This window comes from Trachurus trachurus (genome assembly GCF_905171665.1).
Source record: "Trachurus trachurus genome assembly, chromosome: 13".
NCBI classification, from domain to species: domain Eukaryota; kingdom Metazoa; phylum Chordata; class Actinopteri; order Carangiformes; family Carangidae; genus Trachurus; species Trachurus trachurus.
The window spans coordinates 16,292,402-16,311,875 of record NC_139892.1 but is presented as its reverse complement, the minus strand read 5'-3'; the positions used below and the strand labels follow the sequence as shown (position 1 = coordinate 16,311,875).

The window sequence follows — 19,474 nt, the reverse complement described above, 5'->3', positions numbered from 1 at the left end:
TGTGTGTGTGTGTGTGTGTGTGTGTGTGTAGCTATGTATGCAAGCGTATACGGGTGTAAATACTGTTCTGCCTGTCACGTATGTGGAAAAGCTGTGTTTACCCCTCACCTCCCCCAGCTTCATTATTGATGCTATCTAAATTACACAGCTTTCATCTGGGTCTGTGTTCTACAAAGATATCTGCTCCCGTTCCCTGTGATCACACAGAGAGAGGATGTCAAGACATCGCGCTCTGCTTAGGCGCCAGGGTGATAAAGAGACCAGAGCGGGATGAGGAAGGAAGGGAAACGGTGTTAGGTCCTTGAATGTCACTTTAGGCATGTGTTCATTTCTGCTGCGGCTTCGTACGCCCCTGTATATATTCATTAATGTAACAAGAGTTGAAACGTGAGGTAAATTGTTTCTGACAGGAAGAGGAAACAAAGCCGGAGGAAGCCGCTGTGCCTTAGTGGGAGCACTTCTTCCTGGAAAAATCTGTTCTTCCATTTCCCTTTCAGTTTCCTCCTTTTTTTTTTTTACTTTTCCTTCAAAGCCATGACTGTGCATGAGCAATGTGTCCAAAACTGTGCAAAGCTACTAACTGGCTAAAAGTGGATCCTGGAGGTCTGCTTTTCCTAATTAGTGTATTCATGGTTTCTCAACAGTTTATTCTATGGATCACTGAATCAACAGTCCTTAATACACAAATAAAAAGTTTTCCTGCAGGGTTCTGCCAAGAAAAGTTGATATCCTGTTATTCTCGCCAGTGGAATATGAAATCTTATCTGCTAAAACAGCATGAAAGTTTCCCCAGAAACTGTGAATCAATACAGAATTAATTTCAGTCGTCACATCTGAGTTGCTGAAGCTGAAGTTCAAAACTGCTGAACAGCAACGGTACAGCACAAAGAGTCACTGTAACTCATTTTATCTTTTGTTTACAGACATGTTTTCTTTAGGGTTCAGTGCCTGCCTTTATCACTCTTTGAATATTTTCATTCTTTTTTAATGCTGTGATCCTCACAGAAACTGCATTAATTACATCTAGCGCAGGCTTTGTGGTGCTTACCATGATCTCCATGGCTGTCCACCGAGACGTCCCCCAGTACATCGCCATCCCTTGGTTGATGAGATAGGTCATGGCGCGGACAATCTCTAGAGATACATAAACACATCACACACATCATCATTGATTGACTCTTTTTCCCCCACTCAATACTGGGCGAGTAACAGGAAACAGCTCCTACTCCCCATTCAGCTGCAATCAAACCAAACACAACCATCCCTGCTGCACCAACATGAAACACGTTAAAAATTAATTGGACAAATCAGTCTGTTGTTGAGACTCCAAAGAGACCGAGCAACAAACATGTTGTATAAAGCCTCGAGGATTTCCTCTGTGTTTCCCTCTTGTTTTAAAAGCAGTTTCTCCAAAGATTTAACCAAATTCAACATTTAGATTAAAGCCGTAATTCACTCAGTGGGGGTTAAGCAATAATTTTAAAATGTAATGGATTTAAGTTCTTACAGAGTGGGAGTATACGAGAGTGGAGACGATTAAGACTTTTGCAAAATTCATTTAAAATCTTGTTATTCCTGCACTGATCTGCTCAACATCGAAGGAAAAAGTATCAAAATCTCACAGACTTTCTTTAAAATCAAAGAAGCACAATGAAATGAGGGAAAAAGAAAATCAGACACAAGCTTGATGCGACTTATTCTTACATTGAAAGAACACCACATCTTTCTTTTTATTCCAGTCTTGTGATGGCTGGATGAAACGCTGCCTCCTTAAATCTCTCTTACCTGCTGACGGCTCATCACACATCCCAAATGACTGTGGGGACAAACTAACAAGCTCGTCCGCTAAAACCCCTCTGATCACATTCAGGCCGCTGCATTTTTAATGATGCAATTAGCTCCAACACTGCCGACTGCGTGAGCCAACAAAAACTCAGATTAGGACCGTCAATAAGGTTATTCATCATCGCCCTGTGCTCGCTCCAATTATACTGCATTCGTTCACCATGGCAGCAGGACCCCTTGTATTTCACTGTGCATAACTGGTTCTTGGCAAGGTGATGGAATACAGTACAGGGTTGGACAAAACGGAGAAGCAGAAAGAAGTTTACAATGAAGTGGAAGTCAGCGGAGGAAAAGTCAAGGCGTAGCTCAGGACATGGATATATAGGCTATAATCAAGAAGATCTTGTGAGTTCGAACTTCCCCTCCATTCGGGATGTGATAATTAACCACCTGAAACACAGATGTCGTAATAAATACCATCCTGCCGAGGGAAATAACACGGTATTAAGACAAGTAAGCAATTCTGCCTCTCCTCTATCTGTTGTTTCTCCTCTTCACCGTCCCTCGTCCTGCCCTCCTGCCACCCAGCCCGCTGGCTCTTTGGCAACATGCAGCACTAACATTTAAATGCTACTTGCCTCAATTTCCGCCCCAAACACAAAAGAGAGAAGAAGAGAGAGTGCGAAACAAGTTTGAGGAAGGAAGGGCAGCAGATCTAAGAGCTGAAGGAATTAAAGAGGAAATGATCTGCAGGGGAAGAAGTGAGCCGGGTTTACAGGGCAGCAGAAATCTATAAAGAGGTGAGGGACAAGAAAAGTGTAAAAACCAAGGTCTTTCTGTGTGTGTGATATCAATTCTACAGCAGCTACACAACATTATGAAAACTGTGCTTCCCTGGTTAGAGTTGTTAGCCTTGAATCTTCAGTTATCACTGGATATTAGCCTGTAATGATAGTCGTATTAATCAAGAGCAACATTTAAGACTCTAGACAGCTTTAAGCTTAATTAAAATATATTTAAAAGCCACACTGAAGGAGAGTAACGACACAGAGAAAAAGCCTGACTCACATGTAGTGTCCTGACTGATTAAACGTGAACTCTAATAAATAAGGTATGAGGACAAACCTCAAGGTAATTGCCTGCACCTGAAGAATGAAACTGAACACATGCTAATTTATTATGACAAATGAAGTAACCAATGCGCTACTAAGAAGTACGCAGACAAGCAACTTCTTGATAATGAATTATATATACGTGTCCGCCTGCCTCACTGAAGAGCACAGTGTGAGCAGCAATAAAACTGGATTGGACACATAAACAGCTCTAACATCACAGACCGTCCTCAAATATTCTCTATAAAATTAAAAAAAAACTACTGTACTGTACAAATGTTGATGATAAAATAGATAAAACGAACACTGTGTTTCAGGCCACGATGTCCTGTGGTTTTATTACTTAGTTTGTAATTTGTCTCACAGGTGCAGGCAGCTGCTCTCCAGCCAGGGAATTCCACATTAACCTTTCTCCCCAGCTTTTTCACAAAGTCCAAATCAATCCTGAAAGGTTTTTTTTTTTAAATCTGTTTTATGCTTGTTCTTTTTTTATTTTTAGTGATACACATGCACACAGAGAATTAAAGAAAGACTATCTCACTGGTCACAACTCAAGAAACATAATATTATACAGGTAGGTGTACAGTTTTAACTACCGGATGCATCACTATCTCCATCCATCCATCCATCCATCCATTTTCATTCGATGTGGAGGAGCAGCGGCTCTACTCCGAGCTCCTCCCTGGTGACAGAGCTCCTCACCCTATCTCTAAGGGAGCGCCCCGCCACCCTGCGGAGGAAACTCATTTCGGCCGCTTGTATCTGGGATCCCGTTCTTTCGGTCATGACCCAGAGTTCATGACCATAGGTGAGAGTGGGAACGTAGATCGACCGGTAAATTGAGAGCTTTGCCTTTCGGCTCAGCTCCTTCTTCACCACGACAGACCGATACAATGACCGCATTACTGCGGCCGCCGCACCGATCCGCCTGTCGATCTCGCGCTCCATCCTTCCGTCACTCGTGAACAAGACCCCGAGATACTTAAACTCCTCCACCTGAGGCAGGAACTCTCCCCCGACCTGGAGGGTGCAAACCACCTTTTTCCGGTCGAGAACCATGGCCTCGGACTTAGAGGACATCACTATCTCCCCACTGGAAATCATTGATGACAATGGTCATGTTCAAGTTGAATGCTGATTGGCTGACTTACCCTCCATAGGAGTATTGCTGTCTGGGCGGTTGGCAAAAACTACATCCACATACTCCAACTGCATCCTTTGTAGGGATCCTTTCAGACCTGGGAGACACAGAGGATCGAGACAAAACATGTTAAGTTGCTGTTTTATTTATCTTGTGTGTACTGTACGTCTCTGTGTGTTAACATGTCTTACCCTCAATAATGTGTTTCCTTGACAGTCCTCTTTCTGTCTCTGCTCTAGTGGGACACACAAACCAGAAATGAGCGACACCAAATCGGTTGCTGTGATTGTGGTTTGTGTGAACTTCGCTTCTTGCTTTAATATTTAGTTCACTTTTTTGATCTTCAAACAGGAAATTGAGAAGAATGCACACACATATTCACAAAAGCCAATGCTGTGTAGAAGCATGAACTGACTTCAACAGCACTAGTATCTGGTCTTCCCTGGGACTTAACTTGATTACTTGAAAACATAACAAGTAATTTCCAATCACTTTTAGATCGCAGCGGGGTGACAAAATACATGAGTTAAATATGCATATCAGGCAGTTTTATGTAAATGGGTCAGTGCGCTTTCAGCTGTTCAGCATCATTATGCATTTAAACTCCAGAGCAGAGAGATGGAGGACTGAATCTCCCTTACAGGAACCAGGGAGAGAAAAACTTCATCCTTATCACTAGACCCAGCTGGACGGTCTCTGCCGATGAACCTGACAGGTTGTGTGTGTGTGTGTGTGTGTGTGCACTTTAAAGCAGACTCCTTCATCCCCTCTTCCTTTCAGTTGTAACTGTATGTGGCATGATGTTGTTTAGAGGGAAACTGATAAAATAAAACCAAAGATTAAAAAAAACTCAGGTGTTGAGAGGCTGAACTCTGAAATATACCCAGTGATAGTAAACCTGAGTAAAATGCAGGGTAGTTACAGTTCCCTCTTCTGTGTCAAAGTTTCAGTCAGTGTTGAGCAATAGCCAGAAGTGTAATTGTAGAACCCTGAAATTGACCTTCACTAAATGTCATAGCTTAAATCACATTTATCATATTAGACATCTGTGTTGAATTGAGTCGTAGTTGTTCAGTCTGAGTTCTTCTGGGACCTCTGGACGTGTTTTGTGAACTCATGTTGACCTTTGGCCACCGAGAAGTTAAATATTCACAGTCTGCATCTGGGAATAAAAAACTACAGTTTGGACAGTTTTTCGACTTACTTTCCTCCCCAGTAGAGTTTGGTTGTAATGACCAAGCTGGATCGCCTGTGAAAAAACATGCAGCACAGTGAGTGATACGTATCATACTGTAGTGGTTCAATGAAGTGACCTTGCTCCCTCGTCTAAGCTGTACATTGAGTCTTTCTCATCTCTGTCACTTATGAAAAACATTGTAGATTTCCAGTCTGATTAGTATCACACCGACTGATCAATGATACATCACATCCTGACGTCACATTGTTAGCTCTGTTAAAGGGATAGTTCAACATTTTGGCAAATTGGCCCATTGCCATAATCCCTATAGTGACAGCAGTAGGTTCGTTTCCTTTAATTGTCGGTGCAAGCTGTTTTTAGAACAGTGGAGCAGAGCTGCGAGCTGCTCAGAGCTACGCTACGGAGGCTAATGGGATTTCTTGGTTTCCCTCATCAAATACACAATTCAACAACTCCAAAACGCTCTCGTTGGACAAGTCGTGACCTGCACATTCACCACGCTATGAGATAATAACAGAACATTATGAGACATAGTTGTTTTCGAGGTAAATTCATGCAAAACTGCTGATGCGTGGTCCTGTCAGGAGCAGTTTTTCGGCAAGCAGTCTCTGCATTTACCTCTAACAACTCTGTCTCGTAACGTTCTGTTATTATCTCATAGCGTGGTGAATGTGCAGGTCACAACTTGTCCACCAGAGTGTTTTGGAGTTGTTGGGTTGTGTATTTAATGAGTTTGATGAGGGAAACCAAGAAATCCCATTAGCCCCTGTAGCGTAGCTCTGAGCAGCTCGCGGCTCTGCTCCGCTGCAAATAGCTTGCACCGACAATTAAAGGTAACAAACCTAGGCTACTCCTAAAACTATAGGGATTACGTCAATGGGCCAATTTGCAGGAGACAGTTTCAGGGTGGCTAATAATTTGTTTAAAGACGAGTCCGACAATGAGGAACATCTTTTGCGTTGAGTCATAATGTGATAATTGAACAGAGGACTTTCTGCTGCTGTAGTTTATTCAGATTTATACATCACCCGTATCAATTCCCACAAAATCTGAGTTTATAGCAGCATCATCCCTCAGCACTGTCTGTTGTGTTAACTCATGACGACACCTAGACTGGGATGTCGAGTACAGTGCGTCTCTAACTCAGCAGCATCAAACTAAACGCCTACTGGTGTAATGTAGTCACCTAGTACATGACAGTAAGCTGCATTATGATGGAACAAGTAGCGAGAGGAGAGTTGCAGCTGACTGTTGGCAGATTAAAGCTGAAGCAGATTAAAGCTTTAATGAGAGCTCCTCAGCAGCTACCTTCACTTCAGATACATTCAGGTTTTTCTTCAGGTTAAATGTTCGGAAATGTAAAAAAAACTGATAAATTACACGAGATCATTGATAACATCTCTCACTTATGGTCTTATAAATATAACATTTAATAAGCCTTTCATGTGCTATTTCATATTCCATATTTCTATAACCAGGACTGCATAGAAACAAGTGCACATCTTCACACGCACACACTGTAGACACATACACACACACACTGTAGATAACATTTACATTTGAATTTCCTCTGATGTTGCTGTAACTCCCCCTCAGTTTCCCACAGAGCAGATCAATGATAAAAAAAAGAAGCATGTTTAAATCACTCCATAAAGGGAATATTTGAAATTTGGGAAAAATGGAATTGCCTGCAGGCTGACTTTTTTTTTAATGTAGTAACTATTTCATCCTGCTCTACTGTGATGTAATGAGTCTGCATGCCTGCTTGCGTGTGTGTGTGTGTTCACAGAAATACACAAATCTGTGCAAACTAGGAATATAGACTGCAATTTAGAGAAATATAAATGAAACCCTGACAAGGCGTTGATCTTCTCCCATAGCTTAGCATCACTCCATAGTCTTCACATCAACATCAAACATGACCGTCTCTTACACACACTTCTAACTACCACATGAAATCCTCTTTGTCTGTCCTTCATACACCCTTCACACACACACTTCTTTCACCGCTACTTGCAACATATTGTACACACACGTCATCGTCTCTCTCTCTCACACACACAGCAGTGATGAAGCAATAACACACATTAATGTCACCATTACCTCCAGCACTTCTTCTTGATAATGTTCCCTAGAATGATTTCGGCCCTGCAAGGCAACATAAATGAAGTGGCGTCATTAAACTGCAGTTTGAATTTAGAAACATTTCCTCCACAATATCAACCCAGCAATTCATTGTCATTAAATGAAAACAAGCTCGGTGCGTTAGAAAGATGGCAAAACTGGTTGTTGATGAAGTGCACTGAAAGGTCCGTCCACCAAGACCTGTCATATTAGATGTGTCTGGGTATTTTAGAGCAATTTTTCATTTCTTACTTTTTTATTCATAGATGCAAACACATTCATGAACAGACCAACTGCTTTTTATGTATATACTGTAGGTATACTCTTCAGGCTGAAAATGCATGTTTGGAAAAACAAAAAACATTTCCTGGAGCTCAAGTGGAGCCAGAAGTCTGCAGCTGATCACAGTGAAACATGAATTAGTTGTCATGAGCTCAAATGAACTTCACACAATTTGAGACGGTTGCATGACACCCACCTGCCGCCTGCGTAGACCTCAGCTGTGTCGAACAGGTTGACTCCACTCTCATATGCGATGGTCATTAGCTGCTCTGCAACCTGCCAACAGGTCACAGACACACAAAGATAAACAGAAGGTCATTGATTCATTTCTTTTCTTAATTTGGCTGAAAACGTCTGGTTTTAGACACTTGCCAAAGAAAGTAGTCATTTAGAGAATTGTAGCATCCTGGCGTAACAACATAAATATTAATGTGTTTACCAAAACTGTTATGAAAATAGAAAAAAGGTGGCACACCATCAAAGCAGCGCAGCTTCATATTTTATTAAAATATCAGTGCTGACGCATTCCAGCCAGAGGCCCCTCTCACAGCATAAAGTATTGTTCAAGTAAAATATAACACAAGCAAGAAAGTGACCTGATTCAGGACAACAACTGACCACAGCAAAATAGAGAAGCCAAGTCTCAGTTTACCACAAGGGACCAGTGAATACAGCCACTGCCTCATTCATCACAGGTTGAGAAGCAAGTTTCTCTCTTTTCTTTTTTTTGTTTGTTTTTATCAAATCTTTCTGCAGAATACACATAATTCATGCCATGCTCTGTTTTGTTCACTGTATACAACACTGTTTCGGTCTGATTATATTATTATGTGGAACGCAGAATATGTACAGAGCTGATACTCGGCATCAGGAGCTCTGATCTTGTCGCTTCCCACAAGGGTACACCAAAGTCAGCACGACGGGGACCGAGGAGCGAGGATAATAACCTCCGCCCTGGAGGAACTCAGGAGCTCAGTGATGGAGGCTGGAGATGTGTCTTATGAAATGCTGTTTGAGCAGCAGTGCAGTGGGCGGGCCACAGCACAAAGTGAGTCTGAGTACTCCAAACATCTTGAAAAGCACTCTCTATAAACAAATTGTATTGTTATCGTTATTAAAAAAAAAGGCTTAAACAACTCCCACTGTAAAAGATGTGGTAGATGCTGAACCCTGCACTGCAGCAACAACAGTAATATACAGTACTGCACGTCCTGTCTGAATCTGCTGCAGCAGCTTGAGTCGTCTACTTGAACTAACACGCTCAAACAGAGCTTGTGTGGTTTTTACTGTAAGTCTGTTGAGATACTGGAGTCATAATAATTACCTTTGGAAAACCACATGACTCCATGATGTATAGTGTAGTAGCATCAACTCATTCCTCTTTAGACAATAAGCGCTTGTGCTTTATATATAAGTGTGTGAGAGCGTGTCTGCGTATGTGTCAGTATTGTTCCATATTTTCTCCAAAGCAGTGACCGTAAATCATCAGACTGGGATTCAGTTTCCCTGTGTTGATTTTTATTCACGGGAACTCATCATTTCCCTGTGGAGTCTTGTGTGTTTGTGCGTACATGCATGCATGAAATCTGTTTGTCTGGCTTTGTGTTTATGCCTGGCAGTGGATGGTGCAGTACGTAGGAGTGTGTCTTGCGGTTTCAGTGATGGCAGACAGCGAAGGTGTGTGTGAATGTTTGTTTTATTATTTGTTTCTCTGTTTTTGTTTTCTGGAATAATTAGAAAATCTCTTCTGAGAATCTGTCTCAACACAAGATAATGTGTAATTATACAATTATAATGAACTTTATTTTACTGGAACCTTCAAAAGACAGTGTTTTGTTTTAATAGAAGCAATTTGACTACTAATCATAAAACAGACAATAAAAAGTACACATAAGAATAATTTAGATGAATCAAATAACAGAATTCAAATGCAAATCACAAAATAAAATAGTTGAGTTTTAAGAGTGGTCTGCAATGTTTTTGCTCCCAAAAAGAGCTGCTGGTGTGTTGTCTTTGTCCTGTAGGTTATTGCAATAAATCAGAAAAATGCTCTTCTGCAGCGAAGTGATAAAAAAAACGTATTGCTCTATAAGGATCTGGCTGCTGCATTCAGGTGAAGAGCAATGAGAGCAACCTTTGGCCTGTTTGCCAGCAAAAATTGTATTATTCTCTCTCAGTTACCGAAATGTTTTGGCAAAGGTTCTGTGTGATCTGAGGCAGGAGGACTGAAATTCATTGTTGGGGACAACTGGTTTAGTTAGGCATTTGGTTTATATTTGAAAGTAAAGGACAGAGGCTCCTCCTGAGTCCCACTCTGCCATTTAGACAAACAGAGCAGAATGAAAAATGGAGAGAGAGCTGGATAATGGAGAGGTTAAAAAATGAGGGGTCAAATAAGGAGAGAAAGTGAACTGTGTGTTCTCTCTCTCTAACTGGTCTCTGCTGAGTGCAGATGGGAAACAATGTCTGTCACTACTGTTTGCGGCACTGGAGGGTGATTTTCAATAAAGCAAAGGAACAAAGAGGTTTTTTTGGAAATAGACAGAGGAATAGAGGAGTTAGAGAGAAAGTGCTGGATGGAAGTTAAAAAAAAACAGTTTTCCAAAACTTTTTGCAGGTTAGGTGAAAAGCCGCTGACGACAGACAGAGATGAGCAGATAGTCTCAGACAGAGAGCACAGAGGGCGATGGTGTCAGTTCTTAAATTCTGACTGATCAGACGTTTGGTGGCTGCTCATTCATGATAAATCTCTTACTAAACAGCCAGTTGCTGTCAGCAGCAGGAGCTTATGCTGACATTCACAAGGTCAGAGAGTTTGTGTTTGGTGACTATGCATCGCTGCTTACTCAGATTTCTGACGACCACTGACTTCTGGCTGTTTTGGATGAACTGAATGTGACTGATGGCCTTCAGATAGCGGGGTGTTTTTGAAAGAGAGAGGAAGACAAAACTGGAGAAACAACACAAACACATACACACATGCGCCTCTACCTTTACCTACAGAAAAACACTGAATCACTGTAAAGCTGCAGAAATGCCTGGGTGGCTGCGCTTCAGGCTTCTATCTTTGTGCTTTTTTCTTTTTTGCTGTTTTGCTTTACTTTGTTTCGTCTCTGGGGCACAAAGCGTGCAGGAGAATTGGATTTCCATACATGGAGACAACAGACATATTGAGAAAAACCACTGTCTTTCTCACATCCCACATGCTATCAGCACAACCTCGAGATGATTTTATGACTGCTCTGCCTCCTCTCCACCACGCTCAATACATCAGAGTTAACACTGACAAGAGACACTTCAAATTCACCGCATGATTTATGGATCCACTGTTGCCCTTTTTTTTTTGAATGAGTAAGCAACGGTAACTTACATCCCACCTCCACTGTGAACTCTTTGTCTGGGAGAATGTTGCTATTCGGTGCAACTCTGATAAAACCAGAGTTTATGAGCTTTTAATGAGTTAGTACCAGGCATATTTATCATTTATTGATTCTTTAGAGCTTCATAGCTAATTTCGTTCAGTTAACAACCTCTTGTTGAAACATGCGCTACAGTATTTCAAATGGTGCATATTTACTAAAGGGTATCATAGGACTTGGTTGTATGCTGGAGCCTGTACAACCCTCACACAGATTTCATGTAGTAACTGTGTTTGTGTGTCAGAGTTGTTGTGTGTTTCTTAATGAGGGCAGGGACACTGAACACTGTTGAGGACATGCAGTATATTTAGAGTGCATTTGATAACAGTGACATTGAACACGAGGCATTTCAGGGCGGCAGAGGACTTTTTAACCCAACAGCAATGGCAGTGCCAACGCTGTTGGGGAATCATTTAAGCCTTCATATCCAGCAAGACACTTGTAACTGCTATTTCTTGTTATTGTCAGTAGTAAAAAATGGCTGTCCCTGGCGACGGCCTGAAAATTTCATTCAAGACAGAGTCAACAAAAGAATATTTTGTTGACTTTCTCTGAGCCACATCGGCTCTAACAAATATTTCCCATGTGAATCTCAGCTGTGCTGCGGCAGAGCGGTGTGGTGGAGTGAAGAGCCTGAGTGGCACCAGTGACATTGAACTGGGGACATTCAGAATAATGGAGAGAAGAGGGGCGCTAAGCTTGGAGCGTACCATGTGAGCTGGTGCCACTAAGCCCCTAAGGTAAGAAAAATAATACTGTTACATAAGCTTACTGTTTCTGTGTCCCCTGGGGTGAGCTATGTTCTCTTAGTCTCCCTAAGTGTCACTCTAAGCGTGTGCATATGTGTGTGTGGTGGTGACCGAGACCCCAGCAGCAACATCACAGCATGGTAGAATTCAACAACACGAGTGTAAGAAGGGGACATACAGCATGTACAAGTACGCATACGTGCACATAATGTGTTGACCCTCAGTCTGGCCCCTTTTCTCTCCTGTGTAAAATCTGAGTCAGTCTAAACAATTTGTATCATCACACCTAAAGTCAATGTGAGAGCTCCACTCCTACTTATTACAGCGTGAATACATCAGAGAAAGCCATACAAAGTTTTTCAGCCAACTAACTGACTGTATCAAGGTTAAATGTGCTGCCATTAGATGTCCTGCCATCACACCAGCAGTGCTGTCGGTTTAATGTGTCACTCTATGACCAGTTTGTTGAAGGTTGAAGTCACATGTAGTCGTGTGCTGCTACAAAACTTTGAACTGAAAAGTCCTTGTTGTTGTTGTTGTTACCATGAGGCGTGTGGCTTTGTTTTGGTTCGTTAGTACAGTTTCCCAACAACAGAAAAGTAAGAAGCACTAAAACAAAACAAAAAAGTCCTGTGCAGAACATTTTTAATTAGTTCCACTTGTTTTTAGGGTGTCTCAGTGACTATACGGCACTTTTTTTTGGCTCTTATGTTGATGTGTTTAGAGGGAAGATAGGAAAAAGTGAGTAAAACTCCATCCTCTAATTAGGGAGACAAGTTCATATGCATTTAAAATAAAGGATGGGGGGCGGTGCGTGGCGCAGTGGGTAGAGCAGCCACCCCATGTAGAGGCTACAGTCCTCAACGCAGGCGTCCCCGGTTCGAATCCCGCGTCGGGCAGACCTTTCCTGCATGTCATTCCCCCTCTCTCCCCTTTCCTGTCTATCTCTACTGTGTGCTATCAATAAAAAGCCAAAAAAATATACTTAAAAAAATAAAAAAAAATAAATAAAGGATGGATAATCCAGTAGCAGTAACACCTACACATTGATTTGTAATGGCTTGCAGGCAGTCAGAGCTCAAAGTATTTCCAGACTATATACAGCTGCTTATGAAAACATGATCCTTTGTGTGAGTTTGAAGCCAGATGTTTACAGGAGATGAAATCTTAATGAACTGCAGTTTTTCCTCATGTGTCATTGGGAGTTTACAGATAGTCTTTTGTGTTCAGTACCATATAGGTTGTTACAATATCAAACACTATTTAACATCAGGCATGACAGGTCTATATTCACATTCAATATTCACTACCCAGATACAGTACGATAAAATCCATCAATAAAAACCATCCGTCAACATTATATGAACAAGCAAGATAAAAGGAAAATGTTTTGTACCTCGTCTGTTATCTGTCCTCCAAATGTCACCCATGTGCCTGGAGGGAAAAGACAAGACACAGAGATTTAGGAAACATTTCTATCCCATCAGTCCTCTCTGTCACTGTGTCTCTGTTTGTGTGTGTGTGTGTGTGCATGTGTGTGCTTGACATCCTGAGGTAAATGGTACTAATCCCAGACTGCGACACCAGCCGAGGGAAGCTGTCAAGTTCCCAGGAGGAAAAAAAAAATCTGCCCTGTTCAAAGCAGCAGCTCAATGCTCAAGGATCACCTTGTGTGAGTGCCTGTTAGCGCTTCCTGTCTTCACTGGTGACTGTTTGTTTGTTGTGGTCATGCCTATTGGGAAGACCTTGCGTCCTCTGTCCTTATGTGCCTCTGTCCTGTGAGTGTGCATGTGTGTGCATGTGGATAATGACTGTGCATGTGCGTGTGTGTGTGTGTACATCTGACTACATGCTTCTGATTGCCCTGCAAACAATGCTGATAAGCCAGACAAAGGCTAAGCCACCCCTACCAGAGGAGACACTAAATCCTCTGCACATTTCCTCACTGAATTATGCATGTAGCTTTGTTGTGGCAGAAAACACTTCCCATTCAGATTATGTCAAAACAGTTTTAGCTAGCTATCTCAAACTGTCCTGCTCTGCCAGACAGACAGACAGAGAGACAGAGAGAGAGAGAGAAAGAGAGAGGAGGTGGTGGGAAGGAGGACCTTTATGTGACGCTCATGAAATGGAAGGTCACATTTTATGTAATTTTATTTGTTTTATTTTGAAATGATTATTTCTGTGAAAGAAATGTGTTAATCTGGGTCAAAATGCTCAATAATTACCTCTTTTATCTCCTAAGAGTGAAAGCTAGAGAGTTACTCAGTGTTACCAGTAGGAGGCAGTGTGGCGATTTGCTTCCCCCCTTGGACTCATCTTCTGAGCGGACTCTTGTTTACTTCCTCATTCGACTGAGCGAAGCTGCACTGAACAGAAGCAAACTGTCGCCTGTCTCATTCTTTATCCTGTTTTACAGGTCGGTGATGTTTCAAAACATACATAAACACCCACATTATTGCTTTACATCTCAGTATGATAGTAGGTCGATTTTGTAAGGCTATTGAATGTGTTTAAATGGGTTTGTGAACCAGTGGCAGAACTTATAGTTCTCGGTGTATCGCGGACGACTCAAGATGGCGTCGCTGTTTACTTTTTCTTTCTGTTGTGACCAAACCATGTCGTAGTTTCTGGCTCCAGCACATTTCATTTTGAGTTAAAAACTATTATCTTGGGTACAGTATTTTGTTACCTGCGTGAATAAATTCAATGTGATAGTTATAGAGCGATATACATATATTTTGTCGATGTTGTAACCAGTTAAAATTGTTAAAACCTTGCAAGTCTTCAGCTCAAGCCTTCAGCTCAGGCATTTATCTTGAATCAACAGTCAGAGCAATATGCTAGTTTCTTTTTTATTTGCACTATTAGTGAGATTAAATAAGGGAACATGTGAGGTCCTGTACATTTTATATTTCATGGTATTATTTTCAGTAGTTGTGAACTACATAATAACTCAGTTAATTGACTGAATGCGGATGTATTAATGCAGTTGTCCACTGAACTCAGGGTTATTCTTTATGAAGAACAGGTAAATGTGTGTTTTATTTGGAAATAGGAGGTTTATACTGTAACCAGCCTGTATGTATAGTATTTTGGGTTTGTTTCTGATATTATGGATGTCGTACTGTTACTTGACATTTGAGTATGGAAAAGATATTTGTAAATTCATAAGTAAAGATTCGACTGAGCGAAGCTGCACTGAACAGAAGCAAACTGTCGCCTGTCTCATTCTTTATCCTGTTTTACAGGAACCTTATCTGTGGACAGGTACTCTGCCTGGGACCTGTTACAGATTTGTGGGGGCTCGTTCCGGGATCGGCGACACCCGTAGTGGGAGGACATCGTTGATCCAGTGATTCCTGAACTCGTGGACCAGTGTGGGACCCATCATCAGAGCCAGGGGCTGCAAGAATCCAAGGCGTCTGACTGCAGTCAGAGAGAGGGAATTCGAGGGCCGAGGGCATCTGACGTGTGTTCACAATGGCGGACGACGAGAGAAAGAAGCTGGTTTGGACTCTAAAGAAGAGACTGTTTAGCCTTCCTGCTGATGACTTGTTTCAGCTTGCAGCCGGAATTCCACAGACACCTGACAAAGACTCAGCTGAACAAAAAAGATTGAACAAAGATGACGAAGAGGGCTGCATTGACCACATATGTGCATACATGAACAGTCCAAGTTTGCTGGAGTTAGAGGACGAGGGCCTTTCGCAGTTACTCTTCATAAAAGACATGATTGCTGACATAATGCAAAAATATGAACAGGGTGAACTCATTCCAGAGGGTGGGACGGGTGTTACAGTGTCTGATGCTAATGTTTCGCCACCTTCACCATCTACTGTTGCTCACATTAACACTCACACAACAGATACCCACCCTGAAACTACGACAACAGACATAGCTTCTCACACTAGTTCCCCTGAGTCACGACAGAATAAGTTGATCTCTAGTCATGTGCGCGGCCAGGAGTTTAAACAAGGGAATGCCACACTCACTCCACATATGACGGACACTCAACTGACTGGCAATGACTGTAACCAGTTCCACAGCCCACAAGCCATGCTGTCACCTAGCTCAAACGCTGACCATCATTCCACCAACGCCACTGAAAGCATGATTGCTCTCAAAGACCTTCCCCTCCTACAGAGGAAAGAATTCAAGATCCACGGTGGGCAAATTGGTGATAATGCATCTGATATAAGCTACAGCAATATTAGTAAACAAATTGACCTAGGACTGAAAGAAAAGCACACTGAGGGTGAGATAACCAGAGCAGTGTTTCGTATCATAAAGCCCGGCAACTTCAAGGACATGCTCTCCAGCAAGGACGAGATGACAATAACAGAGTTAAAGAGCTTCCTCCAATCCCACCTAGGAGAGAAAAGTAGCACGGAACTGTTTCAGGAATTGATGAACGCCAAACAGCATGAGCATGAAACGCCGCAGCAGTTTCTCTATAGGATGATGGGGCTCAAACAGAAGGTGATATTTACATCCAGAGAGACAGATTCAGACATTAAGTATGAGACACGAACAGCACAAAACGTATTCCTTCGCACAGTCTATCAGGGCTTGAATGAGAAACATGATGACATTCGGCGTGAGTTGAGGCCCCTCCTCTCAGACCCTGCAGTTACTGACGAGATGCTTCTTAGACAAGTTACCAAAACAACAAATGAGGAGAGTGAGAGGAAAAGACGCTTGGGGCGCAGCAGCCGCACAAAAACAGCTCACGTACAGAGTAGTGAGAGTAACATTGGTGAGGTGAGCAGAGAAAAGAGTAACGCTGACACTAATGCTAAAGATGAGCTACTCCATCAATTGAGCGCTCAAGTGCAGGCCCTGACTCAGGCTGTAAGCTCCCTCCAGTCAAATGCTCCAACAACAGCAAAGCAACCAACATCTGATTCTCAGCCCCAGTGTACCTGTCAGTGTCCTAATACACAGAACAGACAGCTAAGAAAAGGGAAACCACATGGCTGCCCTAACTGCGTTGCCAGCGGTCGGACTGACTGCAATCACTGCTTTGCTTGCGGCGAAGAGGGGCACCGTGCTGTGGGATGCTTAAAAAGATCTAAGCCATCGGGAAACGCACCCCGGTCATGGCAGAGGGACAGGCTGTGACCGACAGTAGTGTTAAGTCCCACCCAGACAACAGCAAACCAGCCGTCACCCCTCCTCATCCACCAGCTGATAATAAATCAACATCACAGCGAGTAGCTAAACTGATTGGAGAGAAATGCTTATTGAAATGTAATCTGAATGGATATACTGTGACTGCTCTTCAAGACTCTGGTGCTCAGGTCAGCATTATAGACCGCTCATGGAAACAAAAATACCTACCTCAACAGGAAGTGCGTCCTCTCAGTGAGCTCTTGGGAGACAGAAAACTTGATCTCACTGCAGCCAATGGAGAGCCAATACCATATGATGGATGGGTTGAACTCACCTTTAACCTCCCCGGAAATGATGATCCAAACCTCGCCATCAGAGTGCCCTTCCTGGTCAGTCAGGTGAGCCTTGCGAGACCAATAGTGGGCTTCAATGTGATCAAAGAGCTCATTCTAGGGCAGGAGAGTGGGATGGGTGTTGTCAGTGTTATTGCCAGACTGCTGGAAGTTGCCATGCAGGTTGAAAGTGACAAAGCTGAGGCAATTGTGAACTTTATACAGACCCAGGAGCCCATTTATGACCATGCACTAGTGAGGGTTGGTCAACATGAAGTCACTGTCCATCCTGGCCAGGTTGCCCGCATTAAATGTAAAGTGCCAGCTGATTTCACTTCACCTGTGGCGCTGTTCGAGGTCAGCCATCCGGACATAAAACTGGAACAGCTAGACATCGGTGATGGCCTAGTTATGGTTCACCACACCAAGCGGCCTTATGTGGAAATCCCAGTGGGCAACCATAGCCAACACAACATCACACTGGACCACTTCACAGTGTTAGGCAGTATCCAGCCCATCGACAAGATAGTGGAAACAGACCAAACAGACAACATTGAGGTCAGTGAAGCCAACTCACCTGTTCTTGACTGTGGGGGAGACAAAAGTGAAACAGATCCGCCACCCCAGCTGTGGCACCCCTCCGTTGATCTGAGTCATTTAAATGAGGAACAACAAGAACTTGTAAAAACAATGCTCTATGAGGAGTCAAAAGCATTTGCTCGGGATGATGATGATATAGGATGTGTCCCAAGCCTCCAGATGAGTATAACACTGAAGGATGACATCCCAGTACAGCGATCCTATACATCAGTCCCCAAGCCCCTCTACCAAGAAGTCAAGGATTATATCCAGGACTTATTGGCAAAGAAGTGGATAATAAAATCAAAGTCCCCATACTCGGCCCCAGTAGTTTGTGTTCGCAAGAAGGACGGGAGCTTGAGGCTATGCATTGATTACAGGCTCCTGAACCAAAAGACAGTCCCAGACAGACACCCCCTGCCCCGTATCCAAGATCTTATTGACACGCTCGGGGGGTACAGCTGGTTCTCAATTTTGGATCAGGGAAAAGCCTATCATCAAGGTTTCATTTCTGAGGGCTCACGGCACCTGACGGCGTTCATCACTCCATGGGGCTTGTATGAGTGGGTGCGTATCCCCTTTGGACTTTCAAACGCACCAGCAGCATTTCAGAGGAGCATGGAGGAGATGCTCAACTCTCTGCGGGATGAGTGCTGCATCCCCTACTTAGATGACGTCCTTTGTTATGCTAAGACATTTGAAGATCATGTTGAGGTCCTGAGACGCGTCCTGAGGGCTCTCCAACGCCACGGTGTGAAACTCAGGCCAACCAAGTGCGAGCTCTTCAAAAAAGAGGTTCGTTATGTAGGAAAATTGGTCTCAGTCGATGGAGTCAGGATCGACCCCAAGGACGTGGAAGCCATCCAGGCTCTGAGAAGTAAAACTCCCAGCACTGTCGGAGAAGTCCGTAAGCTTCTGGGATTCCTCAGCTATTACCGGACGTACGTTCAAGACTTCTCTAGGGTTGCCAAACCGATGTATGAGCTCTTACAAACCAAAACCACTGCCACAGTGATGCCTCAGCCTAAGCAAAGGAAAGGAAAGGGGGCACAGTTGTCCTCCAGGACCCCAGTGAAGTGGGCTGAAGAGCACCAAAGGGCCCTAGACCAGCTCATACACATCCTGTCTAACCCGCCAGTGCTTGGTTATCCTGATTTTAATCTTCCTTTTGTGCTTCATACAGATGCGTCAGAACAGGGGCTGGGCGCCGTCCTGTACCAACGCCAGGGAGGAAAGCTCAGGGTGATTGCCTACGGGTCCAGAACATTGACGCCGGCCGAACGAAACTACAACCTCCACTCAGGCAAGCTCGAATTTCTGGCTTTGAAATGGGCCGTAAGTGAGAAATTCCGAGATTATTTATTTTATGCGCCCCACTTCATCATCTACACGGATAACAATCCGTTAACCTATGTGATGAGCACCGCTAAGTTAAATGCTGTTGGCCACAGATGGGTCGGTGAGCTTGCTGACTTCCGGTTTGAGGTGAAATATCGACCAGGAAAAGTAAACATTGACGCTGACACTCTGTCTAGGTTGCCCTTAGACATTGACAGTTATGTGGACTCATGCACACAGGAGCTGCCCAGAGACACCATCCTGGCAACATGGGAAGGCAGTAGAGTTGCTAAGCAACGA

At 43.2% G+C, this 19,474-nt stretch overlaps 1 protein-coding gene across 5 annotated transcripts in view; it reads right to left on the bottom strand.

Annotated features, from left to right (window-relative positions):
- Nucleotides 1–19,474, bottom strand: part of kcnab1a (potassium voltage-gated channel subfamily A regulatory beta subunit 1a) — a gene marked incomplete at both ends in the record, with an annotated part of 130,670 nt that overhangs the window by 4,391 nt on the left and 106,805 nt on the right. For 4 of the 5 annotated variants that reach the window (XM_083984387.1, XM_083984389.1, XM_083984388.1 and 1 more), the window contains 7 exons: nt 1,049–1,134; nt 4,049–4,135; nt 4,230–4,273; nt 5,243–5,287; nt 7,340–7,384; nt 7,839–7,918; nt 13,207–13,244. In XM_083984387.1, the coding sequence (XP_083840513.1) occupies nt 1,049–1,134; nt 4,049–4,135; nt 4,230–4,273; nt 5,243–5,287; nt 7,340–7,384; nt 7,839–7,918; nt 13,207–13,244 (425 nt within the window). The remainder of the gene's footprint in view (nt 1–1,048; nt 1,135–4,048; nt 4,136–4,229; nt 4,274–5,242; nt 5,288–7,339; nt 7,385–7,838; nt 7,919–13,206; nt 13,245–19,474) is intronic. The other variant, XM_083984391.1, reaches the window with a different exon arrangement.